General features: G+C 41.7%; 1 protein-coding gene across 5 annotated transcripts in view; it reads left to right on the forward strand.

Moving 5' to 3' along the window:
• The window catches only part of osbpl6 (oxysterol binding protein-like 6), a 34,707-nt gene that overhangs the window by 8,436 nt on the left and 5,729 nt on the right, over positions 1–20,542 (forward strand). The window contains exons 2-18 of one of the 5 annotated variants that reach the window (XM_061791296.1): positions 1,527–1,728; positions 7,406–7,528; positions 7,836–7,889; positions 8,343–8,456; positions 8,544–8,714; positions 9,754–9,889; positions 10,026–10,144; positions 11,393–11,485; positions 12,013–12,181; positions 14,625–14,755; positions 15,540–15,647; positions 15,946–16,077; positions 16,701–16,788; positions 17,973–18,226; positions 18,723–18,860; positions 19,811–19,874; positions 20,018–20,096. In XM_061791296.1, coding sequence (XP_061647280.1) covers positions 1,582–1,728; positions 7,406–7,528; positions 7,836–7,889; positions 8,343–8,456; positions 8,544–8,714; positions 9,754–9,889; positions 10,026–10,144; positions 11,393–11,485; positions 12,013–12,181; positions 14,625–14,755; positions 15,540–15,647; positions 15,946–16,077; positions 16,701–16,788; positions 17,973–18,226; positions 18,723–18,860; positions 19,811–19,874; positions 20,018–20,096 — 2,120 coding nt within the window. In that variant the 5' untranslated portion in view covers positions 1,527–1,581. The remainder of the gene's footprint in view (positions 1–1,526; positions 1,729–7,405; positions 7,529–7,835; positions 7,890–8,342; positions 8,457–8,543; positions 8,715–9,753; positions 9,890–10,025; positions 10,145–11,392; positions 11,486–12,012; positions 12,182–14,624; positions 14,756–15,539; positions 15,648–15,945; positions 16,078–16,700; positions 16,789–17,972; positions 18,227–18,722; positions 18,861–19,810; positions 19,875–20,017; positions 20,097–20,542) is intronic. The other 4 variants (XM_061791297.1, XM_061791299.1, XM_061791300.1 and 1 more) reach the window with 4 other exon arrangements.

The following is a 20,542-nucleotide window of genomic DNA, read 5'->3' on the forward strand; positions in this document are numbered from 1 at the left end:
AAAGATAGTGACATCGTTAACTGACTTGCATAATACATTAGAGTGTGTGTGTAGTGCATAGTTGAGTGCCTAATGCTGAGGTGTGCAGAGCTGCTCAGAGGACTGGAGTTTCCCTACAGCTTGACAGACTTCACGCCATTAAAACCACTGGGTGTTTGTATACAGTACTAATTCATTTGTTACCACACAGTGGGCTGTGATCACTTACTGTTAACAAATGAGAGACGCGCCATTTAAAGCGCTATGCGATTAGATCCTATTATGCTGATTTTATCCAACTATACGCTCCAAATCCCCAAATATTTTTACACTCATTAATTTCACACTCACAAAAGGGGAAATCCCATCGCAGTAAATTCAAGCAGACAAGTTCAGATCATAAGAAATTGGATGTCTAACCGTCTTATCACAGTTCAGTAGCAACTGTTTCTCATCAAAGCCAACGGATGTTTCACTATATCTATGTTCATTGAAGTTATCTGCAAAAAACAACCATAACCGTGTTTAATTTATTATTACCATGTAATTAAGCTAGTCGTGATGGATATTTGAATTCGACTTTTATCACAGTCTTATCACACGTAAGTCAATTCTTACATCAGTCACATTAATACAAAGTGATTGCAAACTTTCTTCATGGCGGTCACCTTCCTCAGAGCCACAGTCACAAAAAGACCAAACAAGATAAGATAAAAGATAAATGTCATTTTTCGCCCACATCTAGCAGCAACCACATAGATATTTACATCCACCAATTAAAAAATGTAATGAAGAATCGTAGAATACTGCATGAAATGCTGATTCACTCTGTGACACTTCTGATATGCCCTTTTTTGTATCCGTCTTAATACAAATACAGATTCAGAACGGTTTTAGCTGATCTGATTAACTGGGACATTGACATGAATTGATCATTTGATTGTGTCTCTGGTGGTCACAGTTATCTGTCTCATGATAATCTTTGACTTTATGCCAAGCACATTAGCCAGAGAACATCTATCCAATCCGTTTGCTCGTAATAGCGATGAGAAGGTTCAGCAAAAATTGGGGCAGCAGGATTTGGATATTGGTACTTGGCTTGGGCCATTTATCCATCCACCCATCCATCCATATACTTTATGCAGTAAGTACGGTAGGTACAATTAACAGGAAATAATACTGAACTGATTTCTATAAAACTTTGTAGCAAGGTGGCTCATGGGCCATCAAAGGATAAGAAAAAAAAAGATTTCACTGTTGAGTCATTATTACATCAATGGAGCAATCCACCAGCCAGAAGCATAATAGCACAGCCCGCCTATTCATCATTCTCCGTGAACCAGGAAGTAGTCGACTAACAAACAAACAAATGGACAACAAACACAAATGTGTGAATCCTTGAGAGCATCTACAGATTACAACCACTACAATTACTAAAGTATTGACCAGGACGGTATCAAAAATGAAATCAATAGTGAAGAAAACAAGCACGGCATAGTTTTTACAAGACACTTAATAATTTGAACTTCTTGACTCTTGTGTTTCAGATGACGATCAATAATCAAGTAACCAGCTAATCTGTAGAGCCTACTGCCTTCTACCATGTCCCACTCCCAGCACTCGCAGCGAGGCACCCATGGCCGCGCCATGAGCTCTGAGGAGAGGTGCTCCGTGATGGTCAACAAGACCTCCACACCGGTGCACAAGAGTGCATCATCCTCTTCTTCGTCCCAGCGTGACAGCCGGCAGGTACTGTACCCTTCAAGCCCCAACAAGCATTGTAACGGTTACAAAAAGAAGCAGTGAGCCCAAAAATATAATACTTTGTTACATTTTAATGAAATGGTAATTGTTAGGTATTATACAGCGTGTCCCAAAAGTCACTATATACTCATTTTTTTTCTATATTATTTCAGGTATCAGTCGGTCAGACGAGAGGCCATCAGCATTTGACAATTTAGTCTGCAGTTTTTGTAAGCCTACCACTCGTTTGCCCATGGCTTGCCAATTTACATGGAAGCAGTGTTGCAAAATTGCCACCTGGCAAAAAGTTTTTTCTGTCCCCCACTGCAGTTCAATGCCAGTTTCAGAAGCTTCATGGCAGTCATGCTGCTCCAATGCAAAGTACAATTTTGCGCTATCCATGGCAAGTTTCTCGAAACAGCATCTGTTCTTGACAAACCACATAGCGGAAGGCCTTCTACTGCCACCACTGATGAAAACATCAAACTTCCAGAGCAGGTGTTTACGTAAAGACATGGAAAGTCTATCCAGAGGTCTGTAATGGAATTCAGCATCAACATTGCCTGCTCGATGAGTTCGATGTTTTCATCACTAGTGGTAGGCCTTCCGCTGTGTGGTTTGTCAAAAACATATCCTGTTCCGTGAAGTTTGCCATGGATAGCATAAACTGTACTACGTATCAGTGCAGCATGAGGGCCATAAAGCTTCTCAAACTGGCACTGAACTTCAGTCACGCACAGAAGAACTTCTTGCCAGACAGCAATTTTGCTATTCTTACAAAAACTCAAAAGTCTAAGCTTTCAAATGCTGATAGCCTCACGTCTGTCAGAATAATATCTGAAACAAAATAGAAAAAAGGAAGTCTAAAGTGACTTTTGGGGCACCCTGTATATATAGGACGGAAAAAATAATGACACAAATTTTTCCACTGAATGAAAGTGGAAGCTATGGCATCACCACTTTACCATCGGCACCAGGTTCTAAATGTTTTATGAGGGACTGTTGGAGGCTTGGTGCTCTTTTGGTCATGTGGCATGCTGTGGTATGCTGGCTGGGAGCCTGTGTTCTCATCGGAGTGCTCTAAGGGGGAAAGGGAGTTAGTTTGATGAGAGCTGAGGCCTGTTAGGAAGCGCACAGTTGAATCCTTGAGGCTGGATAATGCAGACAGTTAAACATCCTCCTCCTCCACTGTTCATTGTTTCTTAATGGCTCTTGATAACGTCGTCTTCCTGGGTGAAAGCGTAAAGTATTCCATCAACTGAAATTACGATTATCTACTTATTCACCTTTTCTCATTTATCTCCTAAAATGGCCTTATAAAAGGTCAGGAACTGGCAAAGCTGCAGCCACGGAAATTCAAGAAATTCAATCTTTGTCTTGTTAGTAGAAAGCTCCAAGTTCGAGAGCAGAGGTGGGTAGGAACGCGTTACATTTACTCAAGTAGGATTTTGGATAAATTGTACTTGTCAGAGTAGTTTTAATGCAGCATAAGAAACGGTACTTTTACTCCGTTACAATGATCTACATGCCGCTCGCTACTTGTATTTATCAATTATTGCTTATTTATCGATTTTGATCTGTTTAGACTACGACTTCCACATTGGGCGCTCTTTGTTTTAATACAATGTAACCACTAGTGATGTTGAACTCTAATTCACCAATTGAACGACACAAGACAGTCACATGACCGCACACAACATGTTCTATTGGGCTTCGCGGGCATAGATATAAACACGAGATACGCCAGCCCGGCTAACTGATGTGCCTACGTTGCAGCCACATTGGGAAGGTCACCGTTCCCATAGAAGCCAAGGGCGCGTGGCTGTATTTACATTTCAGACAAGAACAACAACAGCTTTCATGCATTGTATTTTTTGCCTGGGACTGTCTGCCCAAATGTGGATATTCCATCCCACATCTAAGTTGAGAACAGCTTGCGGTAAGTTTCAGATGTTTTTGTTATTTGTTTGGCTGTGCATATTAGCCCGCATTAGCCCTATTTTATGGTCATAAATTACTGTAAAACATTTGGGTACGTGCTAATCTCGTTCACACACACACGCTTGTGCACGGACTACACACACACACACACACACACACTTCATTCACATTTTATTGAGTTATAGTTTAATTTTAGTTGTATTTCATTTGACATTCATGCTCTGACAAATCAGAAGTTACCATTTACTTTTCTAACAGTTAAGTAATTTTCGGGAGGACAGCTTTTTACTTGTACTTAAGTAATATTACTTTCAAGTAACAGTACTCATACTTGAGTACAATATTTGGCTACTCTACCCGCCTCTGTTAGAGAGCATTGTATTTATGGTAAAATAATACTAGTAATGCTCTAGTTCGGCTAAATAGTGTAGGGGAGTTCCTGTGGTCACTCCAGATACAGTTCATCATTTATCAACCACACAGGTAATTCAGATGATTGTTGAGGAACATATTTTGACTTTTCTATACATTTCATCCACAGATTTATGATATAATCAATTTCTACTCTATATTGAAAACAAATAATTCATTATATCCATAATTCTAAGCATGACAAATGCCTACATTGGAAGAATGGCTGTTGAACCTTGAGCCTGAACATTGCTGATGCTGATGGTACTATTTAGTATTTTGTATTTTCTGTGCACGCTGATCATTCCCTTTATGCCCACAAAGGAGGCACAGAAGATACGTGGGAAAGTGTTAGGCTAGTTTGGCTGGGCCCCAGTTTTTGTTGAAAAATAATAGGTGGACAGTTTCTTGATAGGAAGCCTTAATGAGATCCAGCCGCCATTTTCAAATCAATACTTGACACGTTCCCCATTTGCTGACAGTGACTTGCTCGTACATTTATTGTGGTGTTATGTGTTAATTTGTCCATGTCCAACTTTGTATTTGTTAGTGGCTCACTAAAATCACTATAGAACAATCGATAGTCATGTTTTTAAATATCACATTGACTTTACAAATGTTCTTGGGAATTAAGGAATATCTACAGGTATGCATACCTGTAGATATTCCTTAATTTTTTTCTGTATTACTTGTCCTCATTAGGGTAGCAGGTGGGCTGTAGCCTAACTGAGCTGACTTTGGGTGTCTACTCACATTCACACAGATGGACACTTAAGTCTTCAATTGATTAATCAAACATTCATGTTTTGGGAATGTGGTTGAAAGCCAGAGTACACTGGGGAAAACCCACACAAGTACAGTGAAAATTTGCTCACGCCACTCAACAGGGCCTGAGTCGAGATTGAAACCCAGAACCTCTCGACGGTCAGGCAGACGTGCTTGGGCGGAGGCGTAAAACCACAAGGCAGTCATTGAAGCTTTTGTGTATCCGGATCGGTCTTTTCCTATTCCATGACCAGTTACTACTGTAGCTTTGAGTTGCATTACACTCCCTAAAGGACACTTACACTGCATGCACAGTTGCTCTTAAACTGACAATTTCAACAGAAGTACAAGTGTGCTGCCACTTCTTTCAATCATCATTACTTGTCTAACGGGATGTTTGGCCTCCATAATCACCCTTGAATTCTGAATAGTGTAGAAGTGGTGGAATCTCTTTGGTAATGCTCCTTGGTACTCCCTCAGACTCAGGGACATTTACTCCTTAGGAGGCATTGTAGAAGCAGATGTGTGCATGAAAAACTCATCGGAAGTGGGACACTGCACTGATATTTATAGTGATGATTTAGCTTAACATGTCCAGGAGGAGTGCTTGTCCTTGCGCAGTGAGAGTGTTACTGTAATAATTTAATTCATTGCAGGCATAAAAATTGGTACAATGCTCTCTGCAGGTTGGGAATGAAAAGACTCGATTAGAGCATTATGTGTTAAAAGTTCCCGCAACACAAAATATTGCTTTTCACAAAAAAGTGTGATGTGATCAAGTGAAAGAAAGGGGGAGTAGACCAAGCTATTTACATCTTAGCAAAGAAGACTCACTCACTCACTCACTCGTTCAGGTTTAAATTATTCTCCAGTAAGATCAATAAATGTGAGCAGGGTGCATTAAATGAAATTGGCTTCATTCATTTATGCTTTGAGGGTCAAAGAACAGGAGTTGTCTGGCATGAACAGTAAAGCAAAGCAAGGAAGCTACTTCCTTGCCTGCTTTGGAAACAGTCTAAAGCTGTAACGTGACCGCAAAGCCATAGAGACAACCTCTTTAGTATACCCACTCATGTGTCCGTTGCATGACCTCTAATCATCCCGCCCATCCCTGGGGGCTTTCGTGGAGGGTTCACCTTGGTGCAACAGTCTTCCAACCAACCATCGCACTTTAGGTACGATATACGACAGAGAAATTCAATGACTGGTGTCACAAAAGATATGCAAACACAAAACGGGTTTTCTCCTTCAGTGTGGGCAAGACAATCAACTAGTGTCGTCTACGACGAGATCCTCCTGCATTTGCTTTGGTCTGTGCACGAGAAGAGGCGAGAGTTGTGGCGGAACAACTTGGGGCTGCTTCACCATGACAACACGCCTGCTCACAATGCCCTGAACATCCAAGACTTCCTTTCCGAGTCGAGCAATTTCTTTCCTCTTTCCAAAGCTCAAGAGGGTCATCAAGCGGACCGGTTTTGAAGATGACATCATGATGGCAGTGGCGATGGAGCTGTGAAGGGTCTCGGAAGAATCCTTCAAGGAGTGCATGAATGTGTGGTAGAGAAGGCTGAGAAAGTGTGTTAGACTCCAGGGGGATTACTTTGAAGAAGAAAACTTGTGTGACACCAGTCCTAGAATCTTTATGACACACTTTGTATAGTAGTCTTGTGGGGAGTATAACTCAGAAGCAGTGTGGTGAAGGTTTTTCCCATGGCCAGATAGGGAGGGTGCCTCCTCATGTCTGAGGCTGTAATGCATTAATGTGTTGCTCATTTCATAGCGCATCACACGGTGGACTATGTAATGACCAGCTCGGTCAAAGTATAGGGCATCCACTTCTTTTTTTACATTGCCTTGAATACTGATGTACTTTTTGCTAATTAAGTTGTGCACCCCCAATAGCTCAAGGCTACTGACAGAAGGGCGTAGGGTGTTCACAGGAGACGCATTACCTCATTACCAAACAGATCTGTTCAGCTGGTCTTTTGATTAAACAAGCTGTTGTCACCTTTTCTTAAGTGCTTTGCATACCAATGTCAGGCGTCCTCAAATATATGTACTGAAGGTTACATTAGGCTCAGGAACAAAGATTTACAGTCTGCATATATTATAACTGATTCAACAAATATATTATGGAATCCTTTGTAGATTATCTGGATGGTAATCACATTTATCCTTAAGTCGTATCCCCAAAATCAAAGTTGGGACTACCCAATTGTGGAGAATACCACTGACTTTAATGCCCTTCTCTCTGGGCAGTGGGGTAATGCCTGTCCCTGCCTGACCTTGCCGTCTCTTTGCTCCAGAGACGTTGCTTTGATTTACAGACCCACTAAAAACAAGAAGCGCACAGTCAGGATGAAGCTAATGGAGAGGAAATAACTCAGAGCACATGAGGGATGTGATAGGGGGAACACAAACATTACGCGAGAGAAACGAATGAAGAGTTTCCTCCATTAGACTGCGGGCATGAGAGTCATCTTTTTTTTCTTCTAACATGTACATCTCCCCTTCTGGTGGAACAAGCAGATCAGTTCTGACACTGCATCGTTTTGTTCTACTTCAGGAGACAGACAGCTGGGAAATCATCGAGGGGCTGAAAATTGGTCAGAGCAGCATCCAGAGGCCAGATAAACATGAAGGGTTTATGCTGAAGAAGAGGAAATGGCCTCTGAAAGGCTGGCACAAGGTGGGCCCCATTGGCAGCGTTTGTTCTTAGAAAAACACTTTCAAGCAGTAGCTGATAAAAGTTCCCAGTTGGAATAATTGCTGCTTCAAAAAAGGTAGCTCTTCAATACCAATTCAACTGTTATTTTCTTTTTAGACACCCCAAATAAGTCTCTAGCCATCACACCAGCACACAATGCACCATTTTGAAAGAAACACATTTGAATTAATGCTATTGCAGCTACAAACAGGATTTCTCACTAGGGATTCATAGTCAGGTTTTGCCCTATTGTTTTTTATTAACACAGGGTTGTTTTTTTCCTCTGCAGCGATTTTTTGTTTTGGACAATGGTATGCTGAAGTACTCCAAGTCCCCCATTGATGTAAGTAACCATGACTCAAACCCCCAGGCTCAAGCAGGCCAGCCTGGCAACAATGAGTCAGCTGGAATGTTTGCAGCAAAAGTTGCAGTGTTTGATTTGCTTTAGCTTTGCGTGTTACACCAAAATGGAAGCATCTTGCTAGACACTAGTGATGAATCAGTAATGAAGACTATGAATGTAAAATGTATTGTTAGGCTCCACCAACCCGCGACCCTAGTGAGGATAAGGGGTAAAGAAAATGGATGGATGCATGGATAAAATAAAAAAACAGTATCAAGTAGTAAGAAACTACTGGTGTAAAAAAAAAAACAAGTACTGATGTTGAGATTGAAAATACCAGCTGCATTTATTCTTTACAATACATAATACCTCATTTTATTGAATGTAGTTATAGATAATAGATGCAATAATGTAATGTGCAAAATTAAGTCGAGCTTTAAACGTGTTTCTCAGATCCAGAAAGGCAAACTGCATGGCAGCATCGACGTCGGCCTCTCTGTGATGTCCATCAAAAAGAAGGCTCGTCGTATTGACCTGGATACAGAGGAGCATATCTATCATCTCAAGGTAACGCGATGAGTCAATATTGTCATTTCAGTATTGACTGAGCAGTCAAGCGCATGGCCGAGATCGAATAAACGCTCTCCTTCTTAGGTAAAATCCCAAGACATCTTTGATGCCTGGGTGTCCAAGTTGCGACATCACCGCCTTTACCGACAGAACGAGATCGTACGATCTCCTCGGGACGCCTCCATGCGGATGTTCCCTCCATCGGCGGTTGCAGAGTCTCCACAAGCTGCTTCAAGTGTTGGACATGACGCCAAGGTCACTTGTGACACAAACTATTGTGAAATGTTCGCAGAAAGTCTTAGTCGTGGAGTGAATTGTCTACCTCTTTGTTAAAAGGTCATTGTGGTCTCTGCAGAGTGATCAGACTAATGGCTGTGAATGTGTGGTCGATTAGTGTCTATTGCTGTAATGGTTACTTGACAGGTAAAATGAATCTGAGCATTAGGATGAGGGAAGTATTTTTCTGTCTGGTGTCTAGACACATTGTGTTCTGCTTCCTTTATCAATGAAAACAGTCTTCACTGTAGACTATTTCCACTGAAGGTGCCAGTATGTTAGACAGTATGTCTAAAGCAGACCATTACATCCCGTAGTCAGAATCCAACAGAAAGGAGCTCCCTGAAGTGCTAAGATAACACTCCATTCCTTCCTCCTGTCTTCCATAATTACATTCTCCCATCCCTTCAGACACAATTTGATATGATGAACATCTATGCATCAGCTCATTAGTCTCTTGTCAAAAGAAAACCTGCCAATCAAATTAATATTTCTTCCAGCTGTACCTCATTTCAAAACTAAACGATTACAAATGGAAAGGGCTGCTGTTGTTTATTTTTTAGTTCTGTATGGTTTGACAGAGCAGCACCTCTCCTGAGTAATGACAATACAGTGCCCCCCGCATAGTTGCCATTCGGTATTCATGAATTTGCGGCTTTCTTTAGTGAACCTATCCCCGTTACTCATTGAACACTAACCTAGTCACTATTTTTGTGCTCAGGCCAAAGCAAAGTCTAACATAAAAATATTGGCCTAGGGCCAGGAAACCATGTTGAAGTGAGGGGATGAGCTTCATTTATTCAGGCCATAGCCTTGTCTAATAGAAAAAAAACAGGTTTTGTTGCCATCTTGTGGTATTACAGGCAACTACAAAACATTTTTTGTGGTTGTCAGTTATAGATTTTCACTATTTGTGACAGGGCTCTGTCCCTGTACTGTGTTTATTTTTTGTCCTTTTTAATTTTTTTATTTATTTATTTATTTTAAATATGACACCAACCCTTGTATCCCTCTAAAGCAAGTTAAACCTAGTGGGTTGCCATGGCAAACACCAGTCCCCACCAACAGCAGCCTGCCAGTCTCCTACAGCAACGGTCAGAGCAAGGTGGCTGCCTGGCTGCAAGAATCCGAGGAAATGGACAAATGTGCAGAAGGTGTGTTCTGTTGTCTATGTTCATTCTGGGAGGATGCACGATTCTTGCAACTATCCTCTTAGTGTGTGTCCAGCAGTTATCCCTGATAACATACTGTCATCGTAATCAGCATCTTTCAACAATAAAATCATTTCAGATCTTGCGCGTTGCCAGTCCAACCTGGCCGAGCTGAGTGGCCTCTTGCAGAGTCTGGAGATTTTACAAAGGACTCAGTCGGCACCCAACTTTGCAGATATGCAGGTTGAAAACACACGCGTGCGTACGCACACGCACACACACACACACACACACACACACACACACACACACTCATATGGGGTACTAGCGTGCACTGATGTAGAGAGGCCACATTTGGAGTTCTGTGTGACTTGGCTTTTGTGTATTTATTTAAAATATACAGGTTGCCCAAAAGTCATTTCACACTTTTTCTGTTTCGGTTCAGGTATCATTTGGACAGACGTGAGGCTGTCAACTTTTGACAGTTTAACTTTTGCAGTTTTTGTAAGCATTTAATTCCTTTGCCCATCACATTGAAGCAACATTGCAAAATAAAATTGCCACCTGGCAAGAGGTTTTTCTGTCCCCGACTACAGTTCAGCACCAGTTTAAGAAGCTTCATGGTTGTCACACCGCTCCACCACATTGCGCTATCCATGGCCATCTCTTGAAACAGGATCTGTTTTTGACAGACCATGCAGCGGAAGACCTGCGACTACCACCACTTACGAACAAAATCAAACTTCTCGAGCAGGCGGTAGAGCTTTTGTGGATGCTGAGTTCTAGTGCAGCCTTCCGTATAGACTTTCTCTGACTTGCACAATCGTCTGCTCTGGGAATTGTTTTTTTTTTTCCCCATCAGAGGTAGTAGTAGCAGGCGCCTTCCCTTGCGTAGTTTGTCAAAATAAGATCCTGTTTTGAGAAACTTGCCATTGATAAATTGTACTACATGAAGCAATTAGGCAACGCTGCTCTAATGCCAATTGGCAAGCCATGCGCAAAGAAATGATGGGCTTACAAAAACTGCAGAGCCTAAGCTGTCAAATGCAGATGATGGTCAACATCTTTCCGAATGATACCTGAAACAAAATAGAAAAAAGGAAGTGTGTAGTAACTTCTGTTTCGTAGCTTGTCTTAGTTTTTACGTGATAAACAACATATAGTGTGCATAAAGGAGCTCAGAAGCCTCTTTCACTTTAGCCAAAAAAGAACAAACATGAGGTTTGCCAGTCTAAGAAAGTGCCAGTTTCCTCCATTCTATTCCCAGACAGACAGGATTCATTCATGCTTATCCACAGACAGAATTCAGTTATGCTTATCCCCACCATCAACAGCTTAGCGCCACTCATCACATTTGCCTCTGAATTTTGTTTGCTACTCATTTGTTGGAATGTTGTCTGATTTCTAACTTCACAACAGTCAATTTATGTCGACTTTTGCTTTTGTGTGAATGTGTTGTCTTATTAACCACTCGACTGCATACTGTCATCCACATTTGCCACATAGACGGCTTGCGTAGAATTGTCAAAGAAAGAAAAGCGCATGAACAGAAGATGGAGGACAAAAAGTGTCGGCAAAGATGCAAAATTCCAGCTTCAGGTACCACTTTTTTTTTGTTTTGTTGTGCGCCACAAACACGAAAAGAAGCCTGACTCAGTCTCTCAGACATGATTATGATTTTGTGAAAGTCTTGCTTGAAACCCCCCCCCCCCCCCCCCCCCAGAGCAGAATTTAAAATAATAATAATTTAAAATAATAATAATTACATATAATGACAGGTTGAACAAATGTTTTTACTTTTTATTTAGTAGTTTTAGCTTAAAACTTACATTAATGGTTGTGGGATCTTTTTTTTTTTTTTTTTTTGTGTGCCCAGTTTTGCTCTCATTTTGCTTAGCATATTGTGTGCTTCCTATAAAAACACTGGGCTTTCATTCACAGAGGTTTTACACAGATAAAAGAGTAAAAAGCATTTGACCGTGCGTGCTTGATTTGCAAACGTCTCTACGATGAATCCCTCTCATAATATCGTAGTGCATAATATGTATTTGACTTCCATGGAATAACTTTACAGACACAACATGACTGCGCTTCTCAGTTGATTAACCCGCATCGTCTCTCTTTAGGTCCCGCTGTCATCCAGCATGTCGCCTGTCCGCCTCCACTCATCCAACCCTAACCTCTGCGCCGAGATGGGGGACTTTCAACCTCCCGTCTCCCGGCTGACAGACAGCGTAGAGTGTACTAGTGACTACATTAAACTGCAGGAGGAGTTCTGCACCATTGCCCAAAAAGGTAAGCATACAACCCCAATTCCAATGAAGTTGTGAGGTTGTGTTAAACATAAATAAAAACAGAATACAATGATTTGCAAATCATGTTCAACCTATATTTAATTGAATACACTACAAATACAAGATATTTAATGTTCAAACTGATAAAACTTTATTGTTTTTAGCAAATAATCATTAACTTAGAATTTTATGGCTGCTACACGTTCCAAAAAAGCTGGGACAGGTGGCAAAAAAGACTGAGAAGGTTGAGGAATGCTCATCAAACACCTGTTTGGAACATCACACAGGTGAACAGGCTAATTGGAAACAGGTGGGTGCCATGATTGGGTATAAAAGGAGCTTCCCTGAATTGTTCAGTCATTCACAAGCAAAGCTGGGGCGAGGTTCACCTCTTTGTGAACAAGTGCGTGAGAAAATAGTCAAAACAGCTTAAGGACAATGTTCCTCAACGTACAATTGCAAGGAATTTAGGGATTTCATCATCTGCGGTCCATATCATCATCAAAAGGTTCAGAGAATCTGGAGAAATCACTGCATGTAAGCGGCAAGGCCGAAAACCAATATTGAATGCCCGTGACCTTCGATCCCTCAGGCGGCACTGCATCAAAAACAGACATCAATGTGTAAAGGATATCACCACATGGGCTCAGGAACACTTCAGAAAACCAATGTCAGTAAATACAGTTCTGCGCTATATCCGTAAGTGCAAACTCTACTATGCAAAGCAAAAAACACTTATCAACAACACCCAGAAACGCCGCCGGCTTCTCTGGGTCCGAGCTCATCTAAGATGGACTGATGCAAAGTGGAAAAGTGTTCTGTGGTCCGACGAGTCCGCATTTCAAATTGTTTTTGGAAATTGTGGACCTCGTGTCCTCCGGGCCAAAGAGAAAAAGAACCATCCGGACTGTTATGGACGCAAAGTTCAAAAGCCAGCATCTGTGATGGTATGGGGCTGTGTTAGTGCCAATGACATGGGTAACTTACACATCTGTGAAGGCACCATTAATGCTGAAAGGTACATGCAGGTTTTGGAGAAACATATGCTGCCATCCAAGCCACGTCTTTTTCATGGACGCCCCTGCTTATTTCAGCAAGACAATGCCAAACCACATTCTGCACGTGTTATAACAGCACAACAGTGCAGGTACTAGACTGGCCTCACAGCAGTCCAGACCTGTCTCCCATTGAAAATGTGTGGCGCGTTATGAAGCGTAAAATACGACGACGGAGACCCCGGACTGTTGAACAGCTGAAGCTGACATCAAGAGAAGAATGGGAAAGAATTCCAACCTACAAAGCTTCAACAATTAGTGTCCTCAGTTCCCAAACGTTTATTGAATGTTGTTAAAAGAAAAGGTGATGTAAACATGACCCTGTCCCAGCTTTTTTGGAACGTGTTGCAGCCATAAAATTCGAAGTTAATGATTATTTGCTAAAAACAATCAAGTTTGAACATTAAATATCTTGTCTTTGTAGTGTATTCAATTAAATATAAACATGATTTGCAAATCCTTGTATTCTGTTTTTGTTTATGTTTAACACAATGTCCCAGCTTCATTGGAATTGGGGTTGTGCATTGTCTGCGATTGTCATTGCGATTTCCAAAAGTTCATCGCAAATAGTGTGGGAGCTTGAACCATATGCATTTGTAACAGCATAACATTAATTTATGAATATGAAGTTCAATGGGGACGTCTCAAAGGGACCTTATGGTGATATTGACTCAGTAATACCTTTTATTAGAAACACCTTTGATTTTACACAGCAGAAACTATCATTTTGGATTTGCGTTACTCCCAACTTTAGAAAGACAGTTGCATTGTTATTTTGGTGGGGTGGATGGTTCCATTGCTGTCCTAGTGAATTGTTGAAGCCACACCTTTATGCAGAGTCTCGCCAAAATGTAATGGGTTCTTCCTGCTATTTACTGTTTAGTATGTCAAAATGGTACTGTACATCATGTTCGGCCTTGTTTACCAAAGAAATATTTGGTCAAACGTGTTCAACATGTGCAGCTGGCCTAAAGAACATATGTGGCTGCTTATGTAGACGGGCAGTGGACAGTGAGGCATGTCACATGTGTGATGCCGTGCCGCTGCAGTTGACTGCCGTCGCTAGCTCGGAGGCACTTCTGCATTATATAATATAGTCAGCGACGGCATCGCTCTCTGTCTTCCCTCTGCATGCTCACAAGGCAATTTTACATCCCGTCGCATCGATGTGCTCCTAAATGCCTCCGAGATTTGCATTTTGTAGACTGAAATTCTGTGCCAAACAACTCAATGTGGTCACTAACATTATATTATCCCTCACTCTTACACTTACGTAATATGTATTAAGAACGGTACGTTGCATTTACGCACCAAGTCAAATCAGCTGACGCGAAAGAATCGTGCTGCGCGAATGATCATTGTGCCCTTATTGCGTCATTCTGTGTGCAGTCCACACGCTGCTCAAGTCGGCCTTCAACACAGTAGCCATAGAGAAAGAAAAGATCAAGCAGATTCTGTCTGACCAGGACCAGTCTGACCACTCAGCCCAGATCAACTCCCTCAGGAAGTCTCTGTCACAGGTAATGAGCCTGTCCTCAAGCCAGTGTGTAATGAATGTGTCTGTCAAGACACATCTTCTGCTTAGTATGCCACTGGTTGCCAGGGAACCATCAAGAAAAGTGCTGACTAGATAATTACTGCAATTTAAATACACCTATACTATGGCTACAGTTTTGTGAAGTACTGTACAGTATATTCAGAAGCTGACAGGGAGTCAGCGCTATCACAGCATAAAGAGATGCGTGAGATCGTTGCGGCCCAATTGTCTTCTCTCATAATAATTGGTGAGAAAAAGACTTGACTACTGCTGCTCCTTGGGGCTATCTTCTCTGCCCCACTAACTTACTGTAATTGGACTGTCCCTCACTAACTGTTTCCATCACACACACATAAAAGCTTATGTGACAACATCGTCCAAAAGCTGGAGGTCACATTTCTTGGCAAAAGCCTTGTGGGAAAAATAATAGTCACCAATCACTACACTGTGAAATTGGAACGCTTCGATGGTCACAAATCAATATGGTGTCATTGTTTTTTCATTTGAAGCAGTGATATGTTTGGTGTCTTACTATGGCTGCTCAACTGAAATTGGCAGACTAATGGATAACGATATATGCTGGTAAATCATACAGTAATTACTGTAATGTTTATTTAAACATAATCATTACATCGTTTAGATTGGTCCTCTCCTGCACTACTGGTACTGATATATTTCTAATCCTCCAACAAATGTCTTTTGTCTTAATTGGTTGATAAAGTATAAATGAATTAACATCAGACCAACCAATTAAATGTTTGCCCAAGGCCGTGTCCCAAAATGCAGAACTTCGAACCCGCCTGAACCGCATCCACTCCGAGTCTGTCCTGTCGGAACAAGTTGTGAGCGTGAATATCATCTCCACTACTGATGAGGTAGGCCACTGTGTTCCTTATGGCTAATTTAGGGCTCCCATATTGATAAAACAACAGGGCGGCCAGGTAGTTATATTATTGGTGTCCTGCCTTATTGATCGATGGCCTTTCCGATTGATGGTTTCTTCAGTAGAGGCTCAGTAATGTTTTAAGGGATCATTATTCAATGCAGATGCTGACTTAAATGTTATGGGAAAATGACTAATTGCAAATGGATGGAAGCTTGCCATAAAATGAACTCCCGTGCCTTTCTGTCACTGTTCTCGTGCGCGTCTCACGTGTTCACGTTTGTCGGCAGGTTGTAGAGCACATGGGGATCCCTCTGACTCAGCAGACTTCCAATGAAAGTCGACTCTCCATGTCGGAGTCTGTATCCGAGTTTTTTGACGCCCAGGAAGTGCTTCTCTCAGCCAGCTCGTCAGAGAATGAGGTAATTTGAGTCTTTGGGGTGGAGCGCGAGGACCATAATGTAGACCCAGGGTTAGTTAGCAACTAATGAGACCGGCCTGCAAGGTTAAAATAGCAGATTTAATGGAAACTCAATCATAGTCAGGCACTTAGAAGGGCTCCCTGTTAATTGGGGCAGACGCCTCATCCCTCATTTGGCTTCAATATGGTCTTTTATTTCTTTATGTTTAATTAGAACAATGCTTCCAGCTCTGTTTAAAAGAACAATTAGGCCACTTGAAACCATCATTTCTGTCTGCTAACTCTCTGTAGCCTCTGAGGGGCTATTAAAGAGGGTTGCTCTCCAGGCATGCATTGACCCATGTGAAGGATCACTCTCTCTCATAGGACATTTATCACACTGTAGCATGAAGGCAGGCCCATTCAGACCCGTGTTGGCCAAACGTAAAGCACCAGGAGACTGCCACACGGGCCAATACAGACGTGCTTGCACGAGAAATGTGCTGCAGTCTCTCGCCGCGTGATAGCTGCAGTACTGTGCTGCAGCTTATTCCCCTTGGGGAAACTGCAGCGAGTGCAGCCAAACCTGCCTGCAGTTTGTGTCCAACTATCCTGAATCTCCCCCTCTACCTGTTCCACTTACAGGGCTCAGACGATGAGTCATACGTCAGCGATGTGAGCGATAACATCTCAGAGGACAATGCCAGTGTGACCGATAACGTCTCCAGGCAAAGTAGGTCCACCTCGTTCTGCACCGTCACTAACTTCGATTAAGCATTTTCCAGTTTTGTGTCAGGAATAGGGTGCAATGACTCAACAGAGGATCCTACTCTGAGGAAACAAAACACTGACACTCTCACACGGTGGTAAGGCGCTTGGCGAGCTCCTTTATCATTGTGGCTGAAGCCACGGACTTTCCTGGGCTGCTCTGTACCAAGATCTTTTCTTAGGCTTTATGAGCCGCCCGTGTGGGGAGGGATGGGCTCTCCCTCTTTCATCTCTGTCACATCCCAAACACATAAAACTAAGGGAGCTTTCAGTAGTCTAGTCTTGGAAACGTCAAGGTCATGCGGACACAGTGGTAGGCTTTAAAAGCAAACAAAACCGCAAAACTCAGCATGCAGTTTAGCAGGAGTCAAGTGAAAAGTCCAGTTTCAACACAAGTTGCACCCCGACGTCCTATATACAGTTGCAGCACAATAAATTAAGAGTATTGCCGAAGTTAATTTCAGTAGCTTAATTGAAAAAGTAAAACTCATGTACTATGCAGATTTATTAAACGCTCATGAAAATAGTTTTCAGAAGACCAATTTCTAACTAACTTCTATATTATTGTGACTGAAGCAATATTCTAATTTCTTGAGAGGTGATTTTTTTTGTTAGCTGGAAGCTACATTCATTAAAATTATCCAAGAAAATCAGATTTCACTAGGTGTAGTGAACCCATGAGTTTGTATTTCCTAATTGAACTACTGAAATCAATTGAGTTTTCAATAATATTCTAACTAACTGAGATTCATCTGAACATGTTAAATGGGATTTTCCATGTCAAATGCAAATTTCATCTGGATCAGATCCAGATGAAATTACAGCTTCTGATCCTGTATACTTGTAACAATCTGAATTTACATGACATTTCATTCGTTCACTGACAGTGTAGTGGCTTACTTGCCTGACTTCTGTGCAGGCAGCGTGGGTTTAGTTCCCACTCAGTGACGGGGTGAATGTGAGTGCTAACAGTTGTCCATCTCTATATGTGTAATCTGATGGACGGTGACCAGTCCAGAGTCAAGTCTGCCTCTCACTCAAAGTCAGTTGAACAGGATGAGCAACGTAGAAAATGGGTGAATGGACAGATTTGACTGATATATATTTTCACATAAAGAAAAAGCCAAATTGAGTGTTTTCTCTTTTCAGTGGCCAACGGAGACTTTGCTGGCTGTGCCTTCCGTAACGGCCGGCGCATCTGCCTGCCGGCGCCCTGTCCCGACACCGGCAACATCAACCTGTGGAACATCTTGCGAAACAACATAGGCAAGGACCTGTCCAAAGTGTCCATGCCCGTGGAGCTCAATGAGCCTCTCAACACGCTGCAGCGCATGTGTGAAGAGCTGGAGTACAGCGAGCTGCTGGACAAGGCCGCTGAGACGGACGATCCCTTTGAACGCATGGTAAACCTCAAGTACCACCCAAAAACATTTCTTGCCTCTCCAAGTACCAATATAATGACCAACTTGAAAATACTGTACTTACTTTCTTATCTGTAAAGATTTTTTTTTATCTGTGGAAGTTAATGCCTGTAAAAAAAAAAAAAAAAAACGGTTGCAAAGCTTGTTTCACATCAGGAAAAATAAAGCAAATCCAAGAAGGGCAAAAACTTTTTCTATAAGCGACGAGGGGGGGGAAAGGAAATAAAATGTTTGTGTAACAAAATGGTAATTTTGTTTTAAGGCCATATCGTTCAGCCTTACGAGGCTGTCCACTATAAACACACATCCACACCTAAAGGCCTCAGCACAGGTTTTAACCTAGGCCAAGATGTGAGCGGCTATACCACTGTGCCTCCCTGCCAGGCGACAGGATGCTTCAGTACTTCCCATCTTATTTATAAAACCTGCTAGTCCCTTCTGGTTGATGTCCGCAGTGGTGGTGTTTTGCTTCCGCCAGGTTCTGGTCGCTGCCTTCGCCGTATCAGGCTACTCATCCACCTACTACAGAGCAGGAAGTAAGCCATTCAACCCGCTCCTTGGAGAGACGTACGAATGTATAAGAGAAGACAAGGGCTTCTGTTTTTTCTCTGAACAGGTAAAGACTTGCTCACACGATCTTTCTTACTGGAATCACACTCGCTGTGCAAAACATTTGGTACAGTGGTGCCTTCAGATACGAACGACCCGACCCGCCTTATGAGTCTTTGGACATACAAGCAATCGCTCAGCTGATTTTTGGCTTCGACGTGAGGAAAATTTGAGATACAAGCGCTAAAGAACCATGTAAATTCGCCTTAAAATCCTTCACCTTAAAAACGACTATTACTCCTGCAGCTTACTGAGTCTCTTACAGTAGCTGTGAAACTCTTCTGTGTGTGTGTGTGTCTGAATGACTGTATTGTATTGCCCTCCCCCGTGGCCAGGTCGCACACACCAAAAGGAACTGCAATGAATTCATCATGATTCACAAACAAAATTCTTGTTTCTTTCCATTCTGTTTAACTATGTTATTACTATATTCTTTTATAAAGTACAATATTATAGAATGCTACTTTCCTTTAAAAAAAAAAAAAAAAAACATTACCAAATTTGTTGTTGGCCTTTTTGGGAGGAGGCCAAGGTTAAGGTTTCATGGTATTTCCATTGATTTCAATGGGGAAAAGATAATTTAAGGTAAGTGTTTTGAGTTCTAAGTGTATTCACAGAATAAATTAAACTTACATATCAAAACACCACTGTATATCAAATTTATTTATTTATACAAGGTGTTCTAAATATGAAATCATTTGAAATATGAATATCTGAATAAGTACATCACCTAGGCAAACAAAATGAAATACGGTTCATGTTGAAGAAAAAGATTTATTCATTAAAATTCCAACATTTTTAAAGGGCTATAGATTCTATGACGGATTTCACAAAACTTAACGTGTGCGCTGCCTGTGACATGACCCATATTTTCCTTTTTGCCTTCCTTGAATTTTTGTGGGGTTTTTTTTGTACAATTTAAAATGACAGAGTAGTCAGACTTTTTCTTCTCTCAAGGTGAGCCACCATCCTCCCATCTCTGCCTGCCACTGTGAGTCCAAGAACTTCACGTTCTGGCAAGGTAGGCTGCACCTCTGATTAATGGGGGATTTCTGGATGGATGGATAGAATAAAGTTTCAGATGTCCTTGTTATTCCAACATCAATGCAATGTAACAGTATGTTGCTCTTGACTGGCAGAGTTTTGCTGTTTTTCTTCCCACAGATGTGAGATGGAAAAATAAATTCTGGGGAAAATCAATGGAGATATTGCCAGTCGGGACAGTGAGCCTCATGATTCCCAGGTAACCTCCATACCGACGCACTTATTCTCACTTATGCCTTCAAAACAGCTGCCTAAAAAGCGAGTGAGTCTTAACACACCACACACATGAAGAAAGACGGTGGAGCCTGTGGGTTCGAACACCATCTGTCCACAGATATGTTCCTATTTAGAATACATTTTGTCGCCAATATGAATCCCCTTTATTAAGTGCACAGGCATTGGTTTGTCTTTTTGTGAGCTACACCAGTCTTATGTGATGTCATGCACTTTAGTCTTCATTTTTCTGAAAATTGTGGTTGAATTCCAATGTGTTCGACCAGGTGCGAGTCAATGAAATTTTACCAGTAAACTGACACAAAAGTCTAATGTTGTGGTAAGTCCTTCTTAGTGGTTTTCATTTCAAGTCTCACACACTGCAAATATCTAATGCACTGAGTTTAATGTTTATTTGTTTAGTTTGACCTT

The sequence above is a fragment of the Phyllopteryx taeniolatus genome, chromosome 12 (genome assembly GCF_024500385.1).
Source record: "Phyllopteryx taeniolatus isolate TA_2022b chromosome 12, UOR_Ptae_1.2, whole genome shotgun sequence".
Taxonomy (NCBI): Eukaryota; Metazoa; Chordata; class Actinopteri; order Syngnathiformes; family Syngnathidae; genus Phyllopteryx; species Phyllopteryx taeniolatus.